At 58.5% G+C, this 22,202-nt stretch overlaps 2 protein-coding genes across 14 annotated transcripts in view; one reads left to right on the top strand and one right to left on the bottom strand.

The window, feature by feature from the left end:
* LOC140396947 (protein transport protein Sec24C-like) overlaps positions 1–3,562 on the top strand; it is a 44,380-nt gene extending 40,818 nt beyond the window's left edge. For 9 of the 12 annotated variants that reach the window (XM_072485900.1, XM_072485903.1, XM_072485905.1 and 6 more), the window contains 2 exons: positions 580–669; positions 778–3,562. In XM_072485900.1, coding sequence (XP_072342001.1) covers positions 580–669; positions 778–918 — 231 coding nt within the window. In that variant the 3' untranslated portion in view covers positions 919–3,562. The remainder of the gene's footprint in view (positions 1–579; positions 670–777) is intronic. The other 3 variants (XM_072485908.1, XM_072485907.1, XM_072485906.1) reach the window with 1 other exon arrangement.
* The window catches only part of grk5l (G protein-coupled receptor kinase 5 like), a 217,546-nt gene continuing 198,655 nt past the window's right edge, over positions 3,312–22,202 (bottom strand). For both annotated transcript variants that reach the window (XM_072485911.1, XM_072485910.1), the window contains exons 15-16: positions 4,703–4,834; positions 3,312–4,109 (exon numbers count right to left, since the gene is read on the bottom strand). In XM_072485911.1, the coding sequence (XP_072342012.1) occupies positions 4,008–4,109; positions 4,703–4,834 (234 nt within the window). In that variant the 3' untranslated portion in view covers positions 3,312–4,007. The remainder of the gene's footprint in view (positions 4,110–4,702; positions 4,835–22,202) is intronic.

Genomic DNA, 22,202 nt, shown 5'->3' with positions numbered 1-22,202 from the left:
ACATTTTGGGGTTCTGAAAACGTCTCGCCCATAACAATAGGCACCGAGTGACTGGCTGGAGGATTCAATTATTAATCGTTGACGGACGGTGTGGGGGCTGGGCTTTAAAGGTGCAGAAAATGTACGCCATTGACATATACCGCCAACGGTGCAGATCGGAAATTAAAAACCCTAAGTGCTGGAAACGCTCAGCGGGACTGTGGGCAGAGGAGGAGGGTTAAAGTTCCGAGGCCAATGTGACTCTTCTTCGGAAGCAAGGAGAGGTGGGAATGTGAGGGGTTGTGCGCTGTCGGACAACGTGGGGGGGGGGAAGGGGGAAGGCGGAGCAAAGGAGAAGCTCGGGGACAGGTGAGCATGTGGCGGGGCGGGGATTAAATGGCAAAGATGTCATGGTTCACAGGGCAGCGGGAACGGCGGTATGGGGGAGACAGAGCGTTGTTCCCGAGGCGGTGTGAATAGGGACCGGCCCTCGAGGGGGATAAGAGATTCAGAAAATGGAGGGCAAGTGTTGCAGTTGTCGAACTCAAACGCCGAGTGCGCGAGGCTGTAACGTCAGCGGCGCCTTTGTTTTTCTTTCAGGGGTCCCTTCCCGTGTTGGACAACCCTTACTCCCGGCAAATCAGAGACGTGATCCACGCCGTCCGTAAGCAGCGGGCCAGGTTCCTGAAGGCAGGTATCCTCGTTTCCCCTCGGTCCCAGGACCGTTTGGCGGGGGGGGGGGGGGGGGGGGGGGGGGAGCCGCACTTCACTGACCTTTCCCGCACTTGTGTTTTCCAGCTGATCATCGTGAAGCAGGCAGACAGTACGGAGGGCCAATTTCGGCAGCTGCTGGTCGAAGACAAGAGCCCCAGTGGGGGGGCCTCCTACCCAGACTTCCTCCATCACATTCACCTCAGCATTCAGCAGTCCCTGCGATAACCCGGCGGGCGCCGGCGAAGGCAGGCGGAAGGTGGAGCCAGCAGGGAGTGGGGGGGTTTACACACTTACCCAGGTCGCCTGGGATGAATACAGTGCAAGGCCCGGGGGAATACCTCCTGGGTGACAAGGCCGGGAAGCACAATTTGCAGCAAAATCTGAACTCGGTTCCTTAATGGCCTCCCCACGTTCGAGCGTGGATTCCCAGCGGCCTTGCCGAAGGGCGCGAGGGGGAAAAGCAACGTCGCGTGGTTCACCAGCCTTCAGTGTTGAGGAGGCTGTCTCCCATAGCGGCCAACCCCCGGCCCCAAAGGTTAGAGGTCAAGACGGCCTCGCCCAGTCCTGTCACTGCCTGTCAACCTCCCCTGGTGTCTATTTAGGTGGGCAATTGGTCCAGATCCAGGCCCCTTCTTTTAATTGTCCTGGGCCATTCGGCCCATCCGATTCTTTCGGAAGAGCAATCCAGTTTGGCCCACCCCGTTCGCCCGCTTCCCACCAACCTCCCCACACGCAGGGCCGCTATTCAATCAGCCCCCATGAGGCAGAGGAACATGCCAACCTCTCGCCGGCCTGCGTCGCCTCATTGCGGCGGTCTGGTGGTGGGGGGGGGGGGGGACGGGCACATCCGCCGTGCGTGCGCGCTTCTCGTTCGCCAGAGTCTGCCTCCCCCGTTCCCCGCGCGAGTTGCCGAGGTTTACGCTCCGTCAGCGCGGGCGATGTGCTGGTCAGCGCACTCTTCAGCAGGGCGACTTTGAAAATTCTTTAATGTGTGCAACATGTTTGCGATCACTGCCCCCCCCCCCCCCCCCCCCCCCCCCCCCCCCCCCCCACACCCCAAACAGTACGATCGCTCAGCAAAAGAGACGTGCGTCCACCGATACGACGCCTGTACAGTCGGGATCTTACACAATTCCCGTTCGGTGCAATATTTAAAAAATGAACACCAATTCTTCAGATACATTATTAAAAGGAGCCATTTCATGGCCCGCACAGTTCGAGTGCCGCGTCTCTCCCAACTCATGTTCCATGCAAGAGACAGTTCAGGCTCCCCCCCCGCCCCAGGGTGACACTGAGGCCAGACCGTACAGTTACCAGGCAACCTCAAGGGGGCCGACGTTGCCATCATTCCTATGGGATGCATTCGACCCGCCCCCCCTCCCTTCCGGAAGGATTCAAGGGGGTGCGAGTGCAGGGTCTCCAGCGATCAGAAGCCAGCGAGAATTCCCCAATGGCCAAAACACTGGACATCTCCTGATTACGGTTCACCAGGTTAAAAAAAAATAGGCCCTTCCGAGGTAAACCAGTCAATCTTTGAGCTGCGAAACCGGTGCGAACACAGGGCCAAAGCCCGAGCAGGTGCGCCAACTGGTCAGCCTCGTTTACCTCAGGTATCAGTGGACTGGCAACTTGAGGCCCATTTTCCCCACCCGTCAGTGAATAGCATTCAACCTCCTCACTCAGCCGCATGCTTCCTGCCAGGCGGGACTGACTCAACATCGGCCCTGTTTAGTTGACACGGTGTGCTTTAATACAACGAACACCCCCCCACTAACCCCCCCCTCCCCCCCCGTCAGCTTCAGAAAGGGGCCTTCAATTCAGGCCAGAACCCAAGACACAATTTGCAGCAGCAATAGCAAACTTATTAACCACTATTCCCGCTGGAAACACTGGAAGAAACGTAAACCTTGGTTCCGTTTGTGAGTGTTTACAGAATTTACAGTGCAGAAGGAAGCCATTCGGCCCATCGAGTCTGCACCGACCCTGAGGAAAGAGCACCCCACCAAAGCGGGTTCAAATGATAAAAGTCATAATTAGTGGCGAACAACCTCTCCGGCCCTGAGAAAAATAATTTTACAAGTGTGGAGTTTCATTCTCTCAGGAGAAAATTAAAAAGTTTGCGGATTTAAAAAAAAAAAAATCTTTTTTTTTTTTTTGATGGTCTCTGTTTAACTCATTCGGTTTCTCTCTTAACCCCACGTGTGCGCCCTGATTTTTATTTTGCCTTCTGTACAAAGGGCGAACTGCCGTTTAGGTTTCCTGCTTTGCTGCCCGTGAGGATTCCTCGTTCTGATTGGCCGATCAACCTCCCGATTCTTCTGCCTGACCGGTTGACAGATCTCCCGTCGAAGGCGGCAAGGCACGGGGGAGGGGGGCTGTGTGTCGGAGCCCACACAAACCTTTGGAGGGGGTGGGGGGGGGCAGTGTTTACAGGTGCTTCGCCGCAGCATCCTGTCCCAAAGTGACTCAGGGAGCCGGGACCATACGAAGGATGTGATTGCCACATCCCCGGGGGGGCGCCAGCGGAAACAGAGGGGGGGGGTCACTAAAACCAGAAAACGCACAAACATGTAAAAAGGGCAAAGGGATTGAAACAATTTACACAATATACCTGGGAGGAAGGAGCAGACAGTATTTACTAGTCAACGGGCAGGTCGGAGGAGGCACAGCAAGAGGGTTCCGAGAGCCTGTCTTAGCGCCAGAGGACGGAGTAACTCTTACAGTGCCTTGTCTAAACCGCCTCGTCGTAGGCCGCTGGGCCCCAAGGCCATTTGAAGGTCCGGCTGGCGAGGGCGGTGTAATTCTCAGCAGCCACCACCAGATGTCAGCGCCGAACGCCCGCCCGTCAAGAGCAGCAAAAAAAATAAAAGACACCTTCGGCTCGACTCTCTGACTCTCTGGACATCTTTTGTGTTCGGATCCTGCCTCGGGGCACCAAAACGTTTGAGGTGGGGGGGGGGGGGGGGGGGGGGGAACGGAAGATGCCGAAGAGGCCCACACTCCTCTCCCGCTGCCTGCCCAAACGATACCCACTGTGCCCTCCAACCTGGGCAAGGCTGCGTCTGGGCCTGCTGACACAGCATTAGTCCTTTTCTTTCGGATCCATCTTCAGAGTTATATTTTCTATTTATACACAATGTATATAAATTAATATATATATGCATATTGTGCTGCCAATTCAGTTCCCACTGCGCCGAAAGGGTAGCGGCGTGACCGCCCATTCCGCAGGCACAAGGAACCCGGGATGGCCAACGATGAGCCCCGACTCGGCCATCGGTCCAGTCCAATCACGGCGGTCTCCTCGGCAGGTCCCGTCAGGCCACGGTGGGTGTCCGGGGGTCGCGGGGCACGGCGTTGTTCGTGTGAGGCGCGAGGTTGGAATTGGCGTTGGCCGCGCTGCGGGCGTGCACCTGGGGCTGCAACGGAAACGCAGAACAGGGCACAAGACACGTCAATGCCTCAAGGCCAAAGCAACTCTGTCGCCCCCCCCCCGCCTTTGACCTGGCAACGGGCAAGCTCCCCCTTCGCGCACCCCCTCTTTGGGTCCCGCCTGTTTGGGAGCCAAGGTCCCAGAGAGATTGAAATAAAGAAGGGTCGCGATTTTCAAAGGGGGGCAATTGGCAGGCCGAAGTGGAGTCTTGGCCTCGACGCCTCCACAGGGAACGGTGGCCTTTTTCTCTCCCGAATTTAACCGTGCTTCAGACGGGGCTGCAGGCAGCCGCCTCACTCTGAGGGTTCGGTCGCACCCTGGGCGAGCCGGGAGGAGCAGATAGCGCCCTCCCTCGGTCCCTGCCCTGCGAGGCATTCAATCGGAGCACTGGACGTTACCAACGCTGCCACCATGTGCTGTAACGGCTCATCCTCGACGACGCCCCCCCCCCTCCCCCCCAACAGTCGCGCCCCTGACACGCAGACCCAGGCCCATCACGGAACACCCAGATCCCAACACGCCACTCCTCCCACCGCCTCCCGTCGGTACGCCAGGCAGCAAAGCGGAGCGAGCACCTACCTGTCGTCGGAAAATGCGGTCGAAAAGGCTCCGTTTGGGCGGCTCCGGCAGCTGGTTCCAGTCCAAATCCGGGGACCGGGTCCCGTTTGGTCCGAAGGTATTCAGCTCCTTGAAGCATTCCGTCTCGATCATCTACACAGAGGATCGGGGAAGAGAAAGGGGAGGACGATTAACCCCCCTGTCGGTCACTGGAGCTGCCTACTTACTGGGGAAGGTGGTGATGGGGGGGGGGAATGGGTGAAGGGAAGCGACCTCGTTACTCAAAGACTACGGGGAGATAAGTGTTTGTAACTGTACATCTGAACTGCCTCGAGATCAGTCCCTTGTCCAAAGGCAACCTTAATGGAGGGCATGAGCTATGAGGAGCGGTTGAATAAACTCGGTTTGTTCTCACTGGAACGACGGAGGTTGAGGGGCGACCTGATAGAGGTCGACAAAATTATGAGGGGCATAGACAGAGTGGATAGTCAGAGGCTTTTCCCCAGGGTAGAGGCGTCAATTACTAGGGGTCATAGGTTTAAGGGGCAGGGTTCAGACACGATGTACGAGGTAAGTTTTTTACGCAGAGGGTAGTGGGTGCCTGGAACTCGCTGCCGGAGGAGGTGGTGGAAGCAGGGACGATAGTGACGTTTAAGGGGCATCTTGACAAATACATGAATAGGATGGGAATAGAGGGATACGGACCAGGAAGTGTAGAAGGTTGTAGTTTAGTCGGGCAGCATGGTCGGCACGGGCTTGGAGGGCCGAAGGGCCTGTTCCTGTGCTGTATATTTCTTTGTTCTTTGTTCTTTGTTCACCTACACGGCAGCAGCCCCCCCCCCCCCCCCCCCCCCCCCCCCCCCCCACCCCTTCCAACGAGGATTTCTCCCCCTGAACCCACCCACACCAACACCGCTCACCTGCCACACACGGACATGCCATGACCCCCCCCCCACACACAAACACTGCTCCCCCCGTGATCCCCTCGCTCACACACACCCACACACACAACACTGCTCCCTGTGACTCCCTCACTCACACACACAACACTGCTCCCCCCGTGACCCCCTCACTCACACACACAACACTGCTCCCCCCGTGACCCCCTCACTCACACACACCCACACACACAACACTGCTCCCCCTGTGACCCCCTCGCTCACACACACAACACTGCTCCCCCCGTGACCCCCTCACTCACACACACAACACTGCTCCCCCCGTGACCCCCTCACTCACACACACAACACTGCTCCCCCCGTGACCCCCTCACTCACACACACAACACTGCTCCCTGTGACTCCCTCACTCACACACACACACACACAACACTGTTCCTCCCGTGACCCCCTCACTCACACACACAACACTGCTCCCCCCGTGACCCCCTCACTCACACACACCCACACACACAACACTGCTCCCCCCGTGACCCCCTCACTCACACACACAACATTGCTCCCTGTGACCCCCTCACTCACACACACACACACACACAACACTGTTCCTCCCGTGACCCCCTCACTCACACACACAACACTGCTCCCTGTGACTCCCTCACTCACACACACACACACACACACAACACTGTTCCTCCCGTGACCCCCTCACTCACACACACAACACTGCTCCCCCCGTGACCCCCTCACTCACACACACCCACACACAACACTGCTCCCCCCGTGACCCACTCACTCACACACAAACACTGCTCCCCCCGTGACCCCCTCACTCACACACACAACACTGCTCCCCCCGTGACCCCCTCACTCACACACACACACACACAACACTGTTCCTCCCGTGACCCCCTCACTCACACACACAACACTGCTCCCCCCGTGACCCCCTCACTCACACACACAACACTGCTCCCTGTGACTCCCTCACTCACACACACACACACACACAACACTGTTCCTCCCGTGACCCCCTCACTCACACACACAACACTGCTCCCCCCGTGACCCCCTCACTCACACACACCCACACACAACACTGCTCCCCCCGTGACCAACTCACTCACACACAAACACTGCTCCCCCCGTGACCCCCTCACTCACACACACAACACTGCTCCCCCCGTGACCCCCTCACTCACACACACAACACTGCTCCCCCCGTGACCCCCTCACTCACACACACCCACACACACAACACTGCTCCCCCCATGACCCCCTCACTCACACACACAACACTGCTCCCCCCGTGACCCACTCACTCACACACAAACACTGCTCCCCCCGTGACCCCCTCACTCACACACACCCACACACACAACACTGCTCCCCCCGTGACCCCCTCACTCACACACACAACACTGTTCCTCCCGTGACCCCCTCACTCACACACACAACACTGCTCCCCCTGTGACCCCCTCACTCACACACACAACACTGCTCCCTGTGACCCCCTCACTCACACACACACACACACACAACACTGTTCCTCCCGTGACCCCCTCACTCACACACACAACACTGCTCCCCCCGTGACCCCCTCACTCACACACACAACACTGTTCCTCTCGTGACCCCCTCACTCACACACACAACACTGCTCCCCCTGTGACCCCCTCACTCACACACACAACACTGCTCCCTGTGACCCCCTCACTCACACACACACACACACACAACACTGTTCCTCCCTGTGACCCCCTCACTCACACACACCCACACACACAACACTGCTCCCTGTGACCCCCTCACTCACACACACCCACACACAAACACTGCTCCCCCCGTGATCCCCTCGCTCACACACACCCACACACACAACACTGCTCCCCCCGTGACCCCCTCGCTCACACACACCCACACACACAACACTGCTCCCCCCGTGATCCCCTCGCTCACACACACCCACACACACAACACTGATCCCCCCGTGACTCCCTCGCTCACACACACAACACTGCTCCCCCCGTGACCCCCTCACTCACACACACCCACACACAACACTGCTCCCCCCGTGACCCCCTCGCTCACACACACCCACACACACAACACTGCTCCCTGTGACCCCCTCACTCACACACACCCACACACACAACACTGCTCCTCCCGTGACCCCCTCACTCACACACACCCACACACACAACACTGCTCCCCCCGTGACCCCCTCACTCACACACACAACACTGCTCCCCCCGTGACCCCCTCACTCACACACACAACACTGCTCCCTGTGACCCCCTCGCTCACACACACCCACACACAACACTGCTCCCCCCGTGACCCCCTCGCTCACACACACCCACACACACAACACTGCTCCCTGTGACCCCCTCACTCACACACACCCACACACACAACACTGCTCCCCCCGTGATCCCCTCGCTCACATACACCCACACACACAACACTGCTCCCCCCGTGACCCCCTCGCTCACACACACCCACACACACAACACTGCTCCCCCCCGTGACCCCCTCGCTCACACACACCCACACACACACACACACAACACTGCTCGCCCGTGACCCCCTCACTCACACACACCCACACACACAACACTGCTCCCCCCGTGATCCCCTCGCTCACACACACCCACACACACAACACTGCTCCCCCCGTGACCCCCTCACTCACACACACAACACTGCTCCCCCCGTGACCCCCTCACTCACACACACCCACACACACAACACTGCTCCCCCCGTGACCCCCTCACTCACACACACAACACTGCTCCCCCCGTGATCCCCTCGCTCACACACACCCACACACACAACACTGCTCCCCCCGTGACCCCCTCACTCACACACACAACACTGCTCCCCCCGTGATCCCCTCGCTCACACACACCCACACACACAACACTGCTCCCCCCGTGACCCCCTCGCTCACACACACCCACACACACAACACTGCTCCCCCCGTGACCCCCTCGCTCACACACACAACACTGCTCCCCCCGTGACCCCCTCGCTCACACACACCCACACACACAACACTGCTCCCCCCGTGACCCCCTCGCTCACACACACCCACACACACAACACTGCTCCCCCCGTGACCCCCTCACTCACACACACAACACTGCTCCCCCCGTGATCCCCTCGCTCACACACACCCACACACACAACACTGCTCCCCCCGTGACCCCCTCGCTCACACACACCCACACACACAACACTGCTCCCCCCGTGACCCCCTCACTCACACACACAACACTGCTCCCCCGTGACCCCCTCGCTCACACACACCCACACACACAACACTGCTCCCCCCGTGACCCCCTCACTCACACACACCCACACACACAACACTGCTCCCCCCGTGACCCCCTCGCTCACACACACCCACACACACAACACTGCTCCCCCCGTGACCCCCTCACTCACACACACACACACACAACACTGCTCCCCCCGTGACCCCCTCACTCACACACACACACACACAACACTGCTCCCCCCGTGACCCCCTCACTCACACACACAACACTGCTCCCCCTGTGACCCCCTCACTCACACACAACACTGCTCCCCCCGTGACCCCCTCGCTCACACACACCCACACACACAACACTGCTCCCCCCGTGACCCCCTCACTCACACACACACACACACAACACTGCTCCCCCCGTGACCCCCTCACTCACACACACAACACTGCTCCCCCCGTGACCCCCTCACTCACACACACCCACACACACAACACTGCTCCCCCCGTGACCCCCTCGCTCACACCCACCCACACACAACACTGCTTCCCCCGTGACCCCCTCACTCACACACACCAACAGGCACAACACTGCTCCCCCCGTGACCCCCTCACTCACACACAACACTGCTCCCCCGTAACCCCCTCACTCACACACACAACACTGCTCCCCCGTGACCCCCTCGCTCACACACACACACACAACACTGCTCCCCCCGTGACCCCCTCACTCACACACACACACACACAACACTGCTCCCCCGTGACCCCCTCACTCACACACACCCACACACACAACACTGCTCCCCCCGTGACCCCCTCACTCACACACACAACACTGCTCCCCCCGTGACCCCCTCACTCACACACACCCACACACACAACACTGCTCCCCCTGTGACCCCCTCACTCACACACACCCACACACACAACACTGCTCCCTGTGACCCCCTCACTCACACACACACACACACACAACACTGCTCCCCCCGTGACCCCCTCACTCACACACACACACAACACTGCTCCCCCCGTGACCCCCTCACTCACACACACACACAACACTGCTCCCCCCGTGACCCCCTCACTCACACACACACAGACACACAACACTGCTCCCCCTGTGACCCCCTCACTCACACACACCCACACACACAACACTGCTCCCTGTGACCCCCTCACTCACACACACCCACACACACAACACTGCTCCCTGTGACCCCCTCACTCACACACACTCACACACACAACACTGCTCCCCCTGTGACCCCCTCACTCACACACACCCACACACACAACACTGCTCCCCCCGTGACCCCCTCACTCACACACACAACACTGCTCCCCGTGACCCCCTCACTCACACACACAACACTGCTCCCCCTGTGACCCCCTCACTCACACACACAACACTGCTCCCCCCGTGACCCCCTCACTCACACACACACACACACAACACTGCTCCCCCCGTGACCCCCTCGCTCACACACACAACACTGCTCCCCCGTGACCCCCTCACTCACACACACCCACACACACAACACTGCTCCCCCTGTGACCCCCTCACTCACACACACAACACTGCTCCCCCCGTGACCCCCTCACTCACACACAACACTGCTCCCCCGTAACCCCCTCACTCTCACACACACACACACACACAACACTGCTCCCCCTGTGACCCCCTCACTCACACACACAACACTGCTCCCCCGTAACCCCCTCACTCACACACAACACTGCTCCCCCGTAACCCCCTCACTCACACACACAACACTGCTCCCCAGTGACCCCCTCACTCACACACACCCACACACAACACTGCTCCCCCCGTGACCCCCTCACTCACACACAACACTGCTCCACCCGTGACCCCTCACTCACACACACACACACACACACACACACACTCACAACACTGCTCCCCCCGTGACCCCCTCACTCACACACACCCGCACACACAACACTGCTCCCCCCGTGACCCCCTCGCTCACACACACCCACACACACAACACTGCTCCCCCCGTGACCCCCTCACTCACACACACAACACTGCTCCCCCTGTGACCCCCTCACTCACACACAACACTGCTCCCCCCGTGACCCCCTCGCTCACACACACCCACACACACAACACTGCTCCCCCCGTGACCCCCTCACTCACACACACACAACACTGCTCCCCCGTGACCCCCTCGCTCTCACACACCCACACACACAACACTGCTCCCCCCGTGACCCCCTCACTCACACACACAACACTGCTCCCCCCGTGACCCCCTCACTCACACACACCCACACACACAACACTGCTCCCCCCGTGACCCCCTCGCTCACACACACCCACACACACAACACTGCTCCCCGTGACCCCCTCGCTCACACACACCAACACGCACAACACTGCTCCCCCCGTGACCCCCTCACTCACACACACCCACACACACAACACTGCTCCCCCCGTGATCCCCTCGCTCACACACACCCACACACACAACACTGCTCCCCCCGTGACCCCCTCGCTCACACACACAACACTGCTCCCCCCGTGACCCCCTCACTCACACACACCCACACACAACACTGCTCCCCCCATGACACCCTCGCTCACACACACCCACACACACAACACTGCTCCCTGTGACCCCCTCACTCACACACACCCACACACACAACACTGCTCCTCCCGTGACCCCCTCACTCACACACACCCACACACACAACACTGCTCCCCCCGTGACCCCCTCACTCACACACACAACACTGCTCCCCCCGTGACCCCCTCACTCACACACACAACACTGCTCCCTGTGACCCCCTCGCTCACACACACCCACACACAACACTGCTCCCCCCGTGACCCCCTCGCTCACACACACCCACACACACAACACTGCTCCCTGTGACCCCCTCACTCACACACACCCACACACACAACACTGCTCCCCCCGTGATCCCCTCGCTCACACACACCCACACACACAACACTGCTCCCCCCGTGACCCCCTCGCTCACACACACCCACACACACAACACTGCTCCCCCCGTGACCCCCTCACTCACACACACAACACTGCTCCCCCGTGACCCCCTCGCTCACACACACCCACACACACAACACTGCTCCCCCCGTGACCCCCTCGCTCACACACACCCACACACACAACACTGCTCCCCCCGTGACCCCCTCACTCACACACACAACACTGCTCCCCCCGTGACCCCCTCACTCACACACACCCACACACACAACACTGCTCCCCCCGTGACCCCCTCACTCACACACACAACACTGCTCCCCCCGTGATCCCCTCGCTCACACACACCCACACACACAACACTGCTCCCCCCGTGACCCCCTCACTCACACACACAACACTGCTCCCCCCGTGATCCCCTCGCTCACACACACCCACACACACAACACTGCTCCCCCTGTGACCCCCTCGCTCACACACACCCACACACACAACACTGCTCCCCCCGTGACACCCTCGCTCACACACACCCACACACACAACACTGCTCCCCCCGTGACCCCCTCACTCACACACACAACACTGCTCCCCCCGTGACCCCCTCGCTCACACACACCCACACACACAACACTGCTCCCCCCGTGACCCCCTCGCTCACACACACCCACACACACAACACTGCTCCCCCAGTGACCCCCTCACTCACACACACAACACTGCTCCCCCCGTGATCCCCTCGCTCACACACACCCACACACACAACACTGCTCCCCCCGTGACCCCCTCGCTCACACACACCCACACACACAACACTGCTCCCCCCGTGACCCCCTCACTCACACACACAACACTGCTCCCCCCGTGACCCCCTCGCTCACACACACCCACACACACAACACTGCTCCCCCCGTGACCCCCTCACTCACACACACCCACACACACAACACTGCTCCCCCCGTGACCCCCTCGCTCACACACACCCACACACACAACACTGCTCCCCCTGTGACCCCCTCACTCACACAACACTGCTCCCCCCGTGACCCCCTCGCTCACACACACCCACACACACAACACTGCTCCCCCCGTGACCCCCTCACTCACACACACACACACACAACACTGCTCCCCCCGTGACCCCCTCGCTCACACACACCCACACACACACACAACACTGCTCCCCCCGTGACCCCCTCACTCACACACACAACACTGCTCCCCCCGTGACCCCCTCACTCACACACACCCACACACACAACACTGCTCCCCCGTGACCCCCTCGCTCACACACACCCACACACAACACTGCTCCCCCCGTGACCCCCTCACTCACACACACCAACACGCACAACACTGCTCCCCCCGTGACCCCCTCACTCACACACACCCACACACACAACACTGCTCCCCCCGTGACCCCCTCACTCACACACAACACTGCTCCCCCGTAACCCCCTCACTCACACACACAACACTGCTCCCCCGTGACCCCCTCGCTCACACACACACACACAACACTGCTCCCCCCGTGACCCCCTCACTCACACACACACACACACAACACTGCTCCCCCGTGACTCCCTCACTCACACACACCCACACACAACACTGCTCCCCCTGTGACCCCCTCACTCACACACACCCACACACACAACACTGCTCCCCCCGTGACCCCCTCACTCACACACACAACACTGCTCCCCGTGACCCCCTCACTCACACACACAACACTGCTCCCCCCGTGACCCCCTCGCTCACACACACCCACACACACAACACTGCTCCCCCCGTGACCCCCTCGCTCACACACACAACACTGCTCCCCCTGTGACCCCCTCACTCACACACACAACACTGCTCCCCCCGTGACACCCTCACTCACACACACAACACTGCTCCCCCGTAACCCCCTCACTCACACACACAACACTGCTCCCCCCGTGACCCCCTCGCTCACACACACACACACACACAACACTGCTCCCCCTGTGACCCCCTCACTCACACACACAACACTGCTCCCCCCGTGACCCCCTCACTCACACACAACACTGCTCCCCCGTAACCCCCTCACTCACACACACACACACACACAACACTGCTCCCCCCGTGACACCCTCACTCACACACACACACACACACAACACTGCTCCCCCTGTGACCCCCTCACTCACACACACAACACTGCTCCCCCTGTGACCCCCTCACTCACACACACAACACTGCTCCCCGTAACCCCCTCACTCACACACAACACTGCTCCCCCGTAACCCCCTCACTCACACACACAACACTGCTCCCCGTGACCCCCTCACTCACACACACCCACACACAACACTGCTCCCCCCGTGACCCCCTCACTCACACACAACACTGCTGCCCCCGTGACCCCTCACTCTCACACACACACACACACACACACACACTCACAACACTGCTCCCCCCGTGACCCCCTCACTCACACACACCCACACACACAACACTGCTCCCCCCGTGACCCGCTCGCTCACACACACCCACACACACAACACTGCTCCCCCCGTGACCCCCTCACTCACACACACAACACTGCTCCCCCTGTGACCCCCTCACTCACACACAACACTGCTCCCCCCGTGACCCCCTCGCTCACACACACCCACACACACAACACTGCTCCCCCGTGACCCCCTCACTCACACACACACACACACAACACTGCTCCCCCCCTGACCCCCTCGCTCACACACACCCACACACACAACACTGCTCCCCCCGTGACCCCCTCACTCACACACACAACACTGCTCCATCCGTGACCCCCTCACTCACACACACCCACACACACAACACTGCTCCCCCCGTGACCCCCTCGCTCACACACACCCACACACACAACACTGCTCCCCGTGACCCCCTCGCTCACACACACCAACACGCACAACACTGCTCCCCCCGTGACCCCCTCACTCACACACACCCACACACACACTGCTCCCCCCGTGACCCCCTCACTCACACACAACACTGCTCCCCCGTAACCCCCTCACTCACACACACACACACAACACTGCTCCCCCCGTGACCCCCTCACTCACACACACAACACTGCTCCCCCCGTGACCCCCTCACTCACACACACACACACACACAACACTGCTCTCCCGTGACCCCCTCACTCACACACACCCACACACAACACTGCTCCCCCCGTGACCCCCTCACTCACACACACAACACTGCTCCCCGTGACCCCCTCACTCACACACACCCACACACACAACACTGCTCCCCCCGTGACCCCCTCACTCACACACACACACACACACAACACTGCTCCCCCGTAACCCCCTCACTCACACACACACACACAACACTGCTCCCCCCGTGACCCCCTCACTCACACACACACACACACAACACTGCTCCCCCGTGACCCCCTCGCTCACACACACCCACACACAACACTGCTCCCCCCGTGACCCCCTCACTCACACACACACACACACACAACACTGCTCCCCCTGTGACCCCCTCACTCACACACACCAACACGCACAACACTGCTCCCCCCGTGACCCCCTCGCTCACACACACCCACACACAACACTGCTCCCCCCGTGACCCCCTCACTCACACACACACACACACAACACTGCTCCCCCGTGACCCCCTCGCTCACACACACCCACACACAACACTGCTCCCCCCGTGACCCCCTCACTCACACACACACACACACACACAACACTGCTCCCCCTGTGACCCCCTCACTCACACACACCAACACGCACAACACTGCTCCCCCCGTGACCCCCTCGCTCACACACACCCACACACAACACTGCTCCCCCCGTGACCCCCTCACTCACACACACACACACACAACACTGCTCCCCCGTGACCCCCTCGCTCACACACAACACTGCTCCCCCCGTGACCCCCTCACTCACACACACACACACACACAACACTGCTCCCCCCGTGACCCCCTCACTCACACACACAACACTGCTCCCTCCGTGACCCCCTCACTCACACACACCAACACGCACAACACTGCTCCCCCCGTGACCCCCTCGCTCACACACACCCACACACACAACACTGCTCCCCCTGTGACCCCCTCACTCACACACACCCACACACACAACACTGCTCCCCCCGTGACCCCCTCACTCACACACACCCACACACACAACACTGCTCCCCCCGTGACCCCCTCACTCACACACACCCACACACACAACACTGCTCCCCCCGTGACCCCCTCACTCACACACACAACACTGCTCCCCCCGTGACCCCCTCACTCACACACACAACACTGCTCCCCCCGTGACCCCCTCGCTCACACACACCCACACACACAACACTGCTCCCCCGTGACCCCCTCGCTCACACACACCCACACACAACACTGCTCCCCCCATGACCCCCTCACTCACACACACCAACACGCACAACACTGCTCCCCCCGTGACCCCCTCACTCACACACACCCACACACACAACACTGCTCCCCCCGTGACCCCCTCACTCACACACAACACTGCTCCCCCGTAACCCCCTCACTCACACACACAACACTGCTCCCCCTGTGACCCCCTCACTCACACACACAACACTGCTCCCCCGTGACCCCCTCACTCACACACACCCACACACAACACTGCTCCCCCCGTGACCCCCTCACTCACACACACAACACTGCTCCCCCCGTGACCCCCTCGCTCACACACACCCACACACACAACACTGCTCCCCCCGTGACCCCCTCGCTCACACACACAACACTGCTCCCCCCGTGACCCCCTCACTCACACACACAACACTGCTCCCCCCGTGACCCCCTCGCTCACACACACCCACACACACAACACTGCTCCCCCCGTGATCCCCTCGCTCACACACACCCACACACACAACACTGCTCCCCCCGTGACCCCCTCACTCACACACACACACACACACAACACTGCTCCCCCTGTGACCCCCTCACTCACACACACAACACTGCTCCCCCCGTGACCCCCTCACTCACACACACCCACACACACAACACTGCTCCCCCCGTGACCCCCTCACTCACACACACAACACTGCTCCCCCGTGACCCCCTCACTCACACACACAACACTGCTCCCCCGTGACCCCCTCACTCACACACACCCACACACAACACTGCTCCCCCCGTGACCCCCTCACTCACACACACAACACTGCTCCCCGTGACCCCCTCACTCACACACACCCACACACAACACTGCTCCCCCCGTGACCCCCTCACTCACACACACAACACTGCTCCCCCCGTGACCCCCTCGCTCACACACACCCACACACACAACACTGCTCCCCCCGTGACCCCCTCGCTCACACAGACAACACTGCTCCCCCTGTGACCCCCTCACTCACACACACAACACTGCTCCCCGTGACCCCCTCACTCACACACACCCACACACAACACTGCTCCCCCCGTGACCCCCTCACTCACACACACAACACTGCTCCCCGTGACCCCCTCACTCACACACACCCACACACAACACTGCTCCCCCCGTGACCCCCTCACTCACACACACAACACTGCTCCCCCCGTGACCCCCTCACTCACACACACCCACACACACAACACTGCTCCCCCTGTGACCCCCTCGCTCACACACACCCACACACAACACTGCTCCCCCCGTGACCCCCTCACTCACACACACCCACACACACAACACTGCTCCCCCCGTGACCCCCTCACTCACACACACCCACACACACAACACTGCTCCCCCCGTGACCCCCTCACTCACACACAACACTGCTCCCCCGTAACCCCCTCACTCACACACACAACACTGCTCCCCCGTGACCCCCTCACTCACACACACACCCACACACAACACTTCTCCCCCCGTGACCCCCTCACTCACACACAACACTGCTCCCCCGTGACCCCTCACTCTCACAGACACACACACACACACACACACTCACAACACTGCTCCCCCCGTGACCCCTCACTCTCACACACACACACACACACACACACACACACACACAACACTGCTCCCCCTGTGACTCCCTCACTCACACACACCCACACACACAACACTGCTCCCCCCGTGACCCCCTCATTCACACACACCAACACGCACAACACTGCTCCCCCCGTGACCCCCTCACTCACACACACACCCACACACACACACACAACACTGCTCCCCCCGTGACCCCCTCACTCACACACACAACACTGCTCCCCCCGTGACCCCCTCACTCACACACACACACACACACAAACACTGCTCCCCGTGACCCCCTCACTCACACACATACACACACACACACAGACACACACAACACTGCTCCCCCCGTGACCCCCTCACTCACACACACACACACATTCACAACACTGCACCCCGTGACCCCCTCACTCACACACACACACACACAACACTGCTCCCCCCGTGACCCCCTCACTCACACACACAACACTGCTCCCCCCGTGACCCCCTCACTCACACACACACACACATTCACAACACTGCACCCCGTGACCCCCTCACTCACACACACACACACACACAACACTGCTCCCCCCGTGACCCCCTCACTCACACACACCAACACGCACCACACTGCTCCCCCCGTGACCCCCTCACTCACACACACACACACACACAAACACTGCTCCCCCGTGACCCCCTCACTCACACACATACACACACACACACAGACACACACAACACTGCTCCCCCCGTGACCCCCTCACTCACACACACACATTCACAACACTGCACCCCGTGACCCCCTCACTCACACACACACACACACAACACTGCTCCCCCCGTGACCCCCTCACTCACACACACCAACACGCACCACACTGCTCCCCCCGTGACCCCCTCACTCACACACACACACACAACACTGCTCCCCCCGTGACCCCCTCACTCACACACACCCACACACACAACACTGCTCCCCGTGACCCCCTCGCTCACACACACCCATACACACAACACTGCTCCCCCCGTGACCCCCTCACACACACACACACACACATTCACAACACTGCTCCCCCCGTGATCCCCTCACTCACACACACACACACACATTCACACACACACACACACACAACACTGCTCCCCCCGTGACCCCCTCACTCACACACAAACACTGCTCCCCCTGTGACCCCCTCACTCACACACACACACACACACACACACACAACACTGCTCCCCCCGTGACCCCCTCACTCACACACACAACACTGCTCCCCCCGTGACCCCCTCACTCACACACACACACACAACACTGCTACCACAGACAGTGACCAAGCCAGGAACGGAACCTGCGACCCAAGCGCTGTGAAGCCACAGTGCTAGTCACTGCAATACCAAGCTGCCTCTAAACTTTACACAAGACAACTCTGCTGGCGATCGACCATGAGACAATGGTGACGCTCCGAAACTCAATAGCGGCAGATAGAAATCACATTGACTTTCCATTGCCTTCTTCAACAATTGCTTGACAATATGCACACCTTTTTCAGCTTAGAACATAGAACATAACAGCGCAGTACAGGCCCTTCGGCCCTCGATGTTGCGCCAACCTGGCAACATTCTGGTAAATCTCCTCTGCACCCTTTCCAATGCTTCCACATCCTCCCTATAATGCGGCGACCAGAATTGCACGCAATACTCCAAATGCAACCGCACCAGAGTTTTGTACAGCTGCAACATGACCTCATGGCTCCGAAACTCAATCCCTCTACCAATAAAAGCTAACACACCGTACGCCTTCTTAACAATCCTCTCTTCCTGAGTGGCAACTTTCAGGGATCTATGTACATGGACACCGAGATCTCTCTGCTCATCCACACTGCCAAGAATCTTACCATTAGCCCAGTACTCTGTCCTCCTGTTATTCCTTCCAAAATGAATCACCTCACACTTTTCTGCATTAAACTCCATTTGCCACCTCTCAGCCCAGCGCTGCAGCTTATCTATGTCCCTCTGTAACTTGTAACATCCTTCCGCACTGTCCACAACTCCACCGACTTCAGTGTAATCTGCAAATTTACTCACCCATCCTTCTACGCCCTCCTCCATTTATAAAAATGACAAACAGCAGTGGCCCCAAAACAGACCCTTGTGGTACACCACTAGTAACTGGACTCCAGTCTGAACATTTCCCATCAACAACCACCCTTTGTCTTCTTCCAGCTGGCCAATTTCTGATCCAAACTGCTAAATCACCCTGAATCCCATGCCTCCGTATTTTCTGCAGTAGCCTACCGTGGGGAACCTTATCAAACACTTTACTGAAATCCATATACACCACATCAACTGCTTTACCCTCACCCACCTGCTTGGTCACCTTCTCAAAGAACTCAATAAGGTTTGTGAGGCACGACCTACCCTTCACAAAACCGTTTTGACTATCTCTAATCAAATTATTCCTTTCCAGATGATTATACATCCTATCTCTTATAAACCTTTCCAAGACTTTTCCCACAACAGAAGTAAGGCTCACTGGTCTACAGTTACCGGGGTTGTCTCTACTCCCCTTCTTGAACAAGGGGACAACATGTGCTATCCTCCAGTCTTCTGGCACTATTCCTGTAGACAAAGATGACTTAAAGATCAAAGCCAAAGGCTCAGCAATCTCCTCCCTAGCTTCCCAGAGAATCCTAGGATAAATCCCATCCGGCCCAGGGGACTTACCTATTTTCACCCTTTCCAGATTTGCTAACACCTCCTCCTTATGAACCTCAAGCCCTTCTAGTCTAGTAGCCTGAATCTCAGTATTCTCCTCGACAACATTGTCTTTTTCCTGTGTGAATACTGACGAAAAATATTAATTTAGCACCTCTCCTATCTCCTCGGACTCCAAGCACAAATTCCCACTACTGTCCTTGACTGGCCCTACTCTTACCCTAGTCATTCTTTTATTCCTGACATATCTATAGAAAGCTTTAGGGTTATCCTTGATCCTACCTGCCAAAGACTTCTCATGTCCCCTCCTGGCTCTTCTTAGCTCTCTCTTTAGGTCCTTCCTAGCTAACTTGTAACTCTCGAGCGCCCTAACTGAACCTTCATGTCTCATCTTTACATAAGCCTCCTTCTTCCTCTTGACAAGTGTTTTGACTGCTTTAGTAAACTACGGTTCCCTCGCTCGACCACTTCCTCCCTGCCTGACAGGTACATACTTATCAAGGACACGCAGTAGCTGTTCCTTGAACAAGCTCCACATTTCCATTGTGCCCATCCCCTGCAGTTTTCCTCTCCATCCGATGCATCCTAAGTCTTGCCTCATCACATCATAATTGCCTTTCCCCCAGATATAACTCTTGTCCTGTGGTATATACCTATTCCCTTTCCATAACTAAAGTAAACGTAATCGAATTGTGGTCACTATCACCAAAGTGCTCACCTACCTCCAAATCTAACACCTGTCCTGGTTCATTACCCAGTACCAAATTCAATATGGCCTCGCCTCTCGTTGACCTATCTACATACTGTATCAGGAAACCCTCCTGCACACATTGGACAAAAACGGACCCATCTAAAGTACTCGAACTATAGCATTTCCAGTCAATATTTGGAACGTTAAAGTCCCCCATAACAACTACCCTGTTACTTTTGCTCCTATCCAGAATCATCTTTGCAATCCTTTCCTCTACATCTCTGGAACTTTTCGGAGGCCTATAGAAAACCCCTAACAGGGTGACCTCTCCTTTCCTGTTTCTAACCTCAGCCCATACTACCTCAGTAGACGGGTCCTCATCAAACGTCCTTCCTGCCACCGTAATACTGTCCTTGACTAACAATGCCACCCCTCCCCCTCTTTTACCACCTTCCCTGAGCTTACTGAAATATCTAAACCCCGGCACCTGCAACAACCATTCCTGTCCCTGCTCTATCCATGTCTCCGAAGTGGCCACAACATCGAAGTCCCAGGTACCAACCCATGCCGCAAGTTCACCCACCTTATTCCGGATGCTCCTGGCATTGAAGAAGACACACTTTAAACCACCTTCCTGCCTGCCGGTACACTCCTGCGAGTTTGAAACCTTACTCATGACCTCAGTACTCTCAACCTCCTGTATACTGGAGCTACAATTCAGGTTCTCAATCCCCTGCTGAACGAGTTTAAACCCTCCCGAAGAGCATTAGCAAATTTCCCCCCCCAGGATATTGGTACCCCTCTGGTCCAGGTGTAGACCATCCCGTTTGTAGAGGTCCCACCTACCCCAGAATGAGCCCCGATTATCCAGGTATCTGAAACCCTCCCTCCTGCACCAACCCTGTAGCCACGTGTTCAACTCCTCTCTTTCCCTATTCCTCGTCTCGCTATCACGTGGCACGGGTAACAACCCAGAGATAATA

Source organism: Scyliorhinus torazame, chromosome 20 (assembly GCF_047496885.1).
Source record: "Scyliorhinus torazame isolate Kashiwa2021f chromosome 20, sScyTor2.1, whole genome shotgun sequence".
Classification (NCBI taxonomy): domain Eukaryota; kingdom Metazoa; phylum Chordata; class Chondrichthyes; order Carcharhiniformes; family Scyliorhinidae; genus Scyliorhinus; species Scyliorhinus torazame.
Note: the sequence above shows the minus strand (reverse complement) of the source record. Positions and strands in the feature narration are given on the sequence as shown.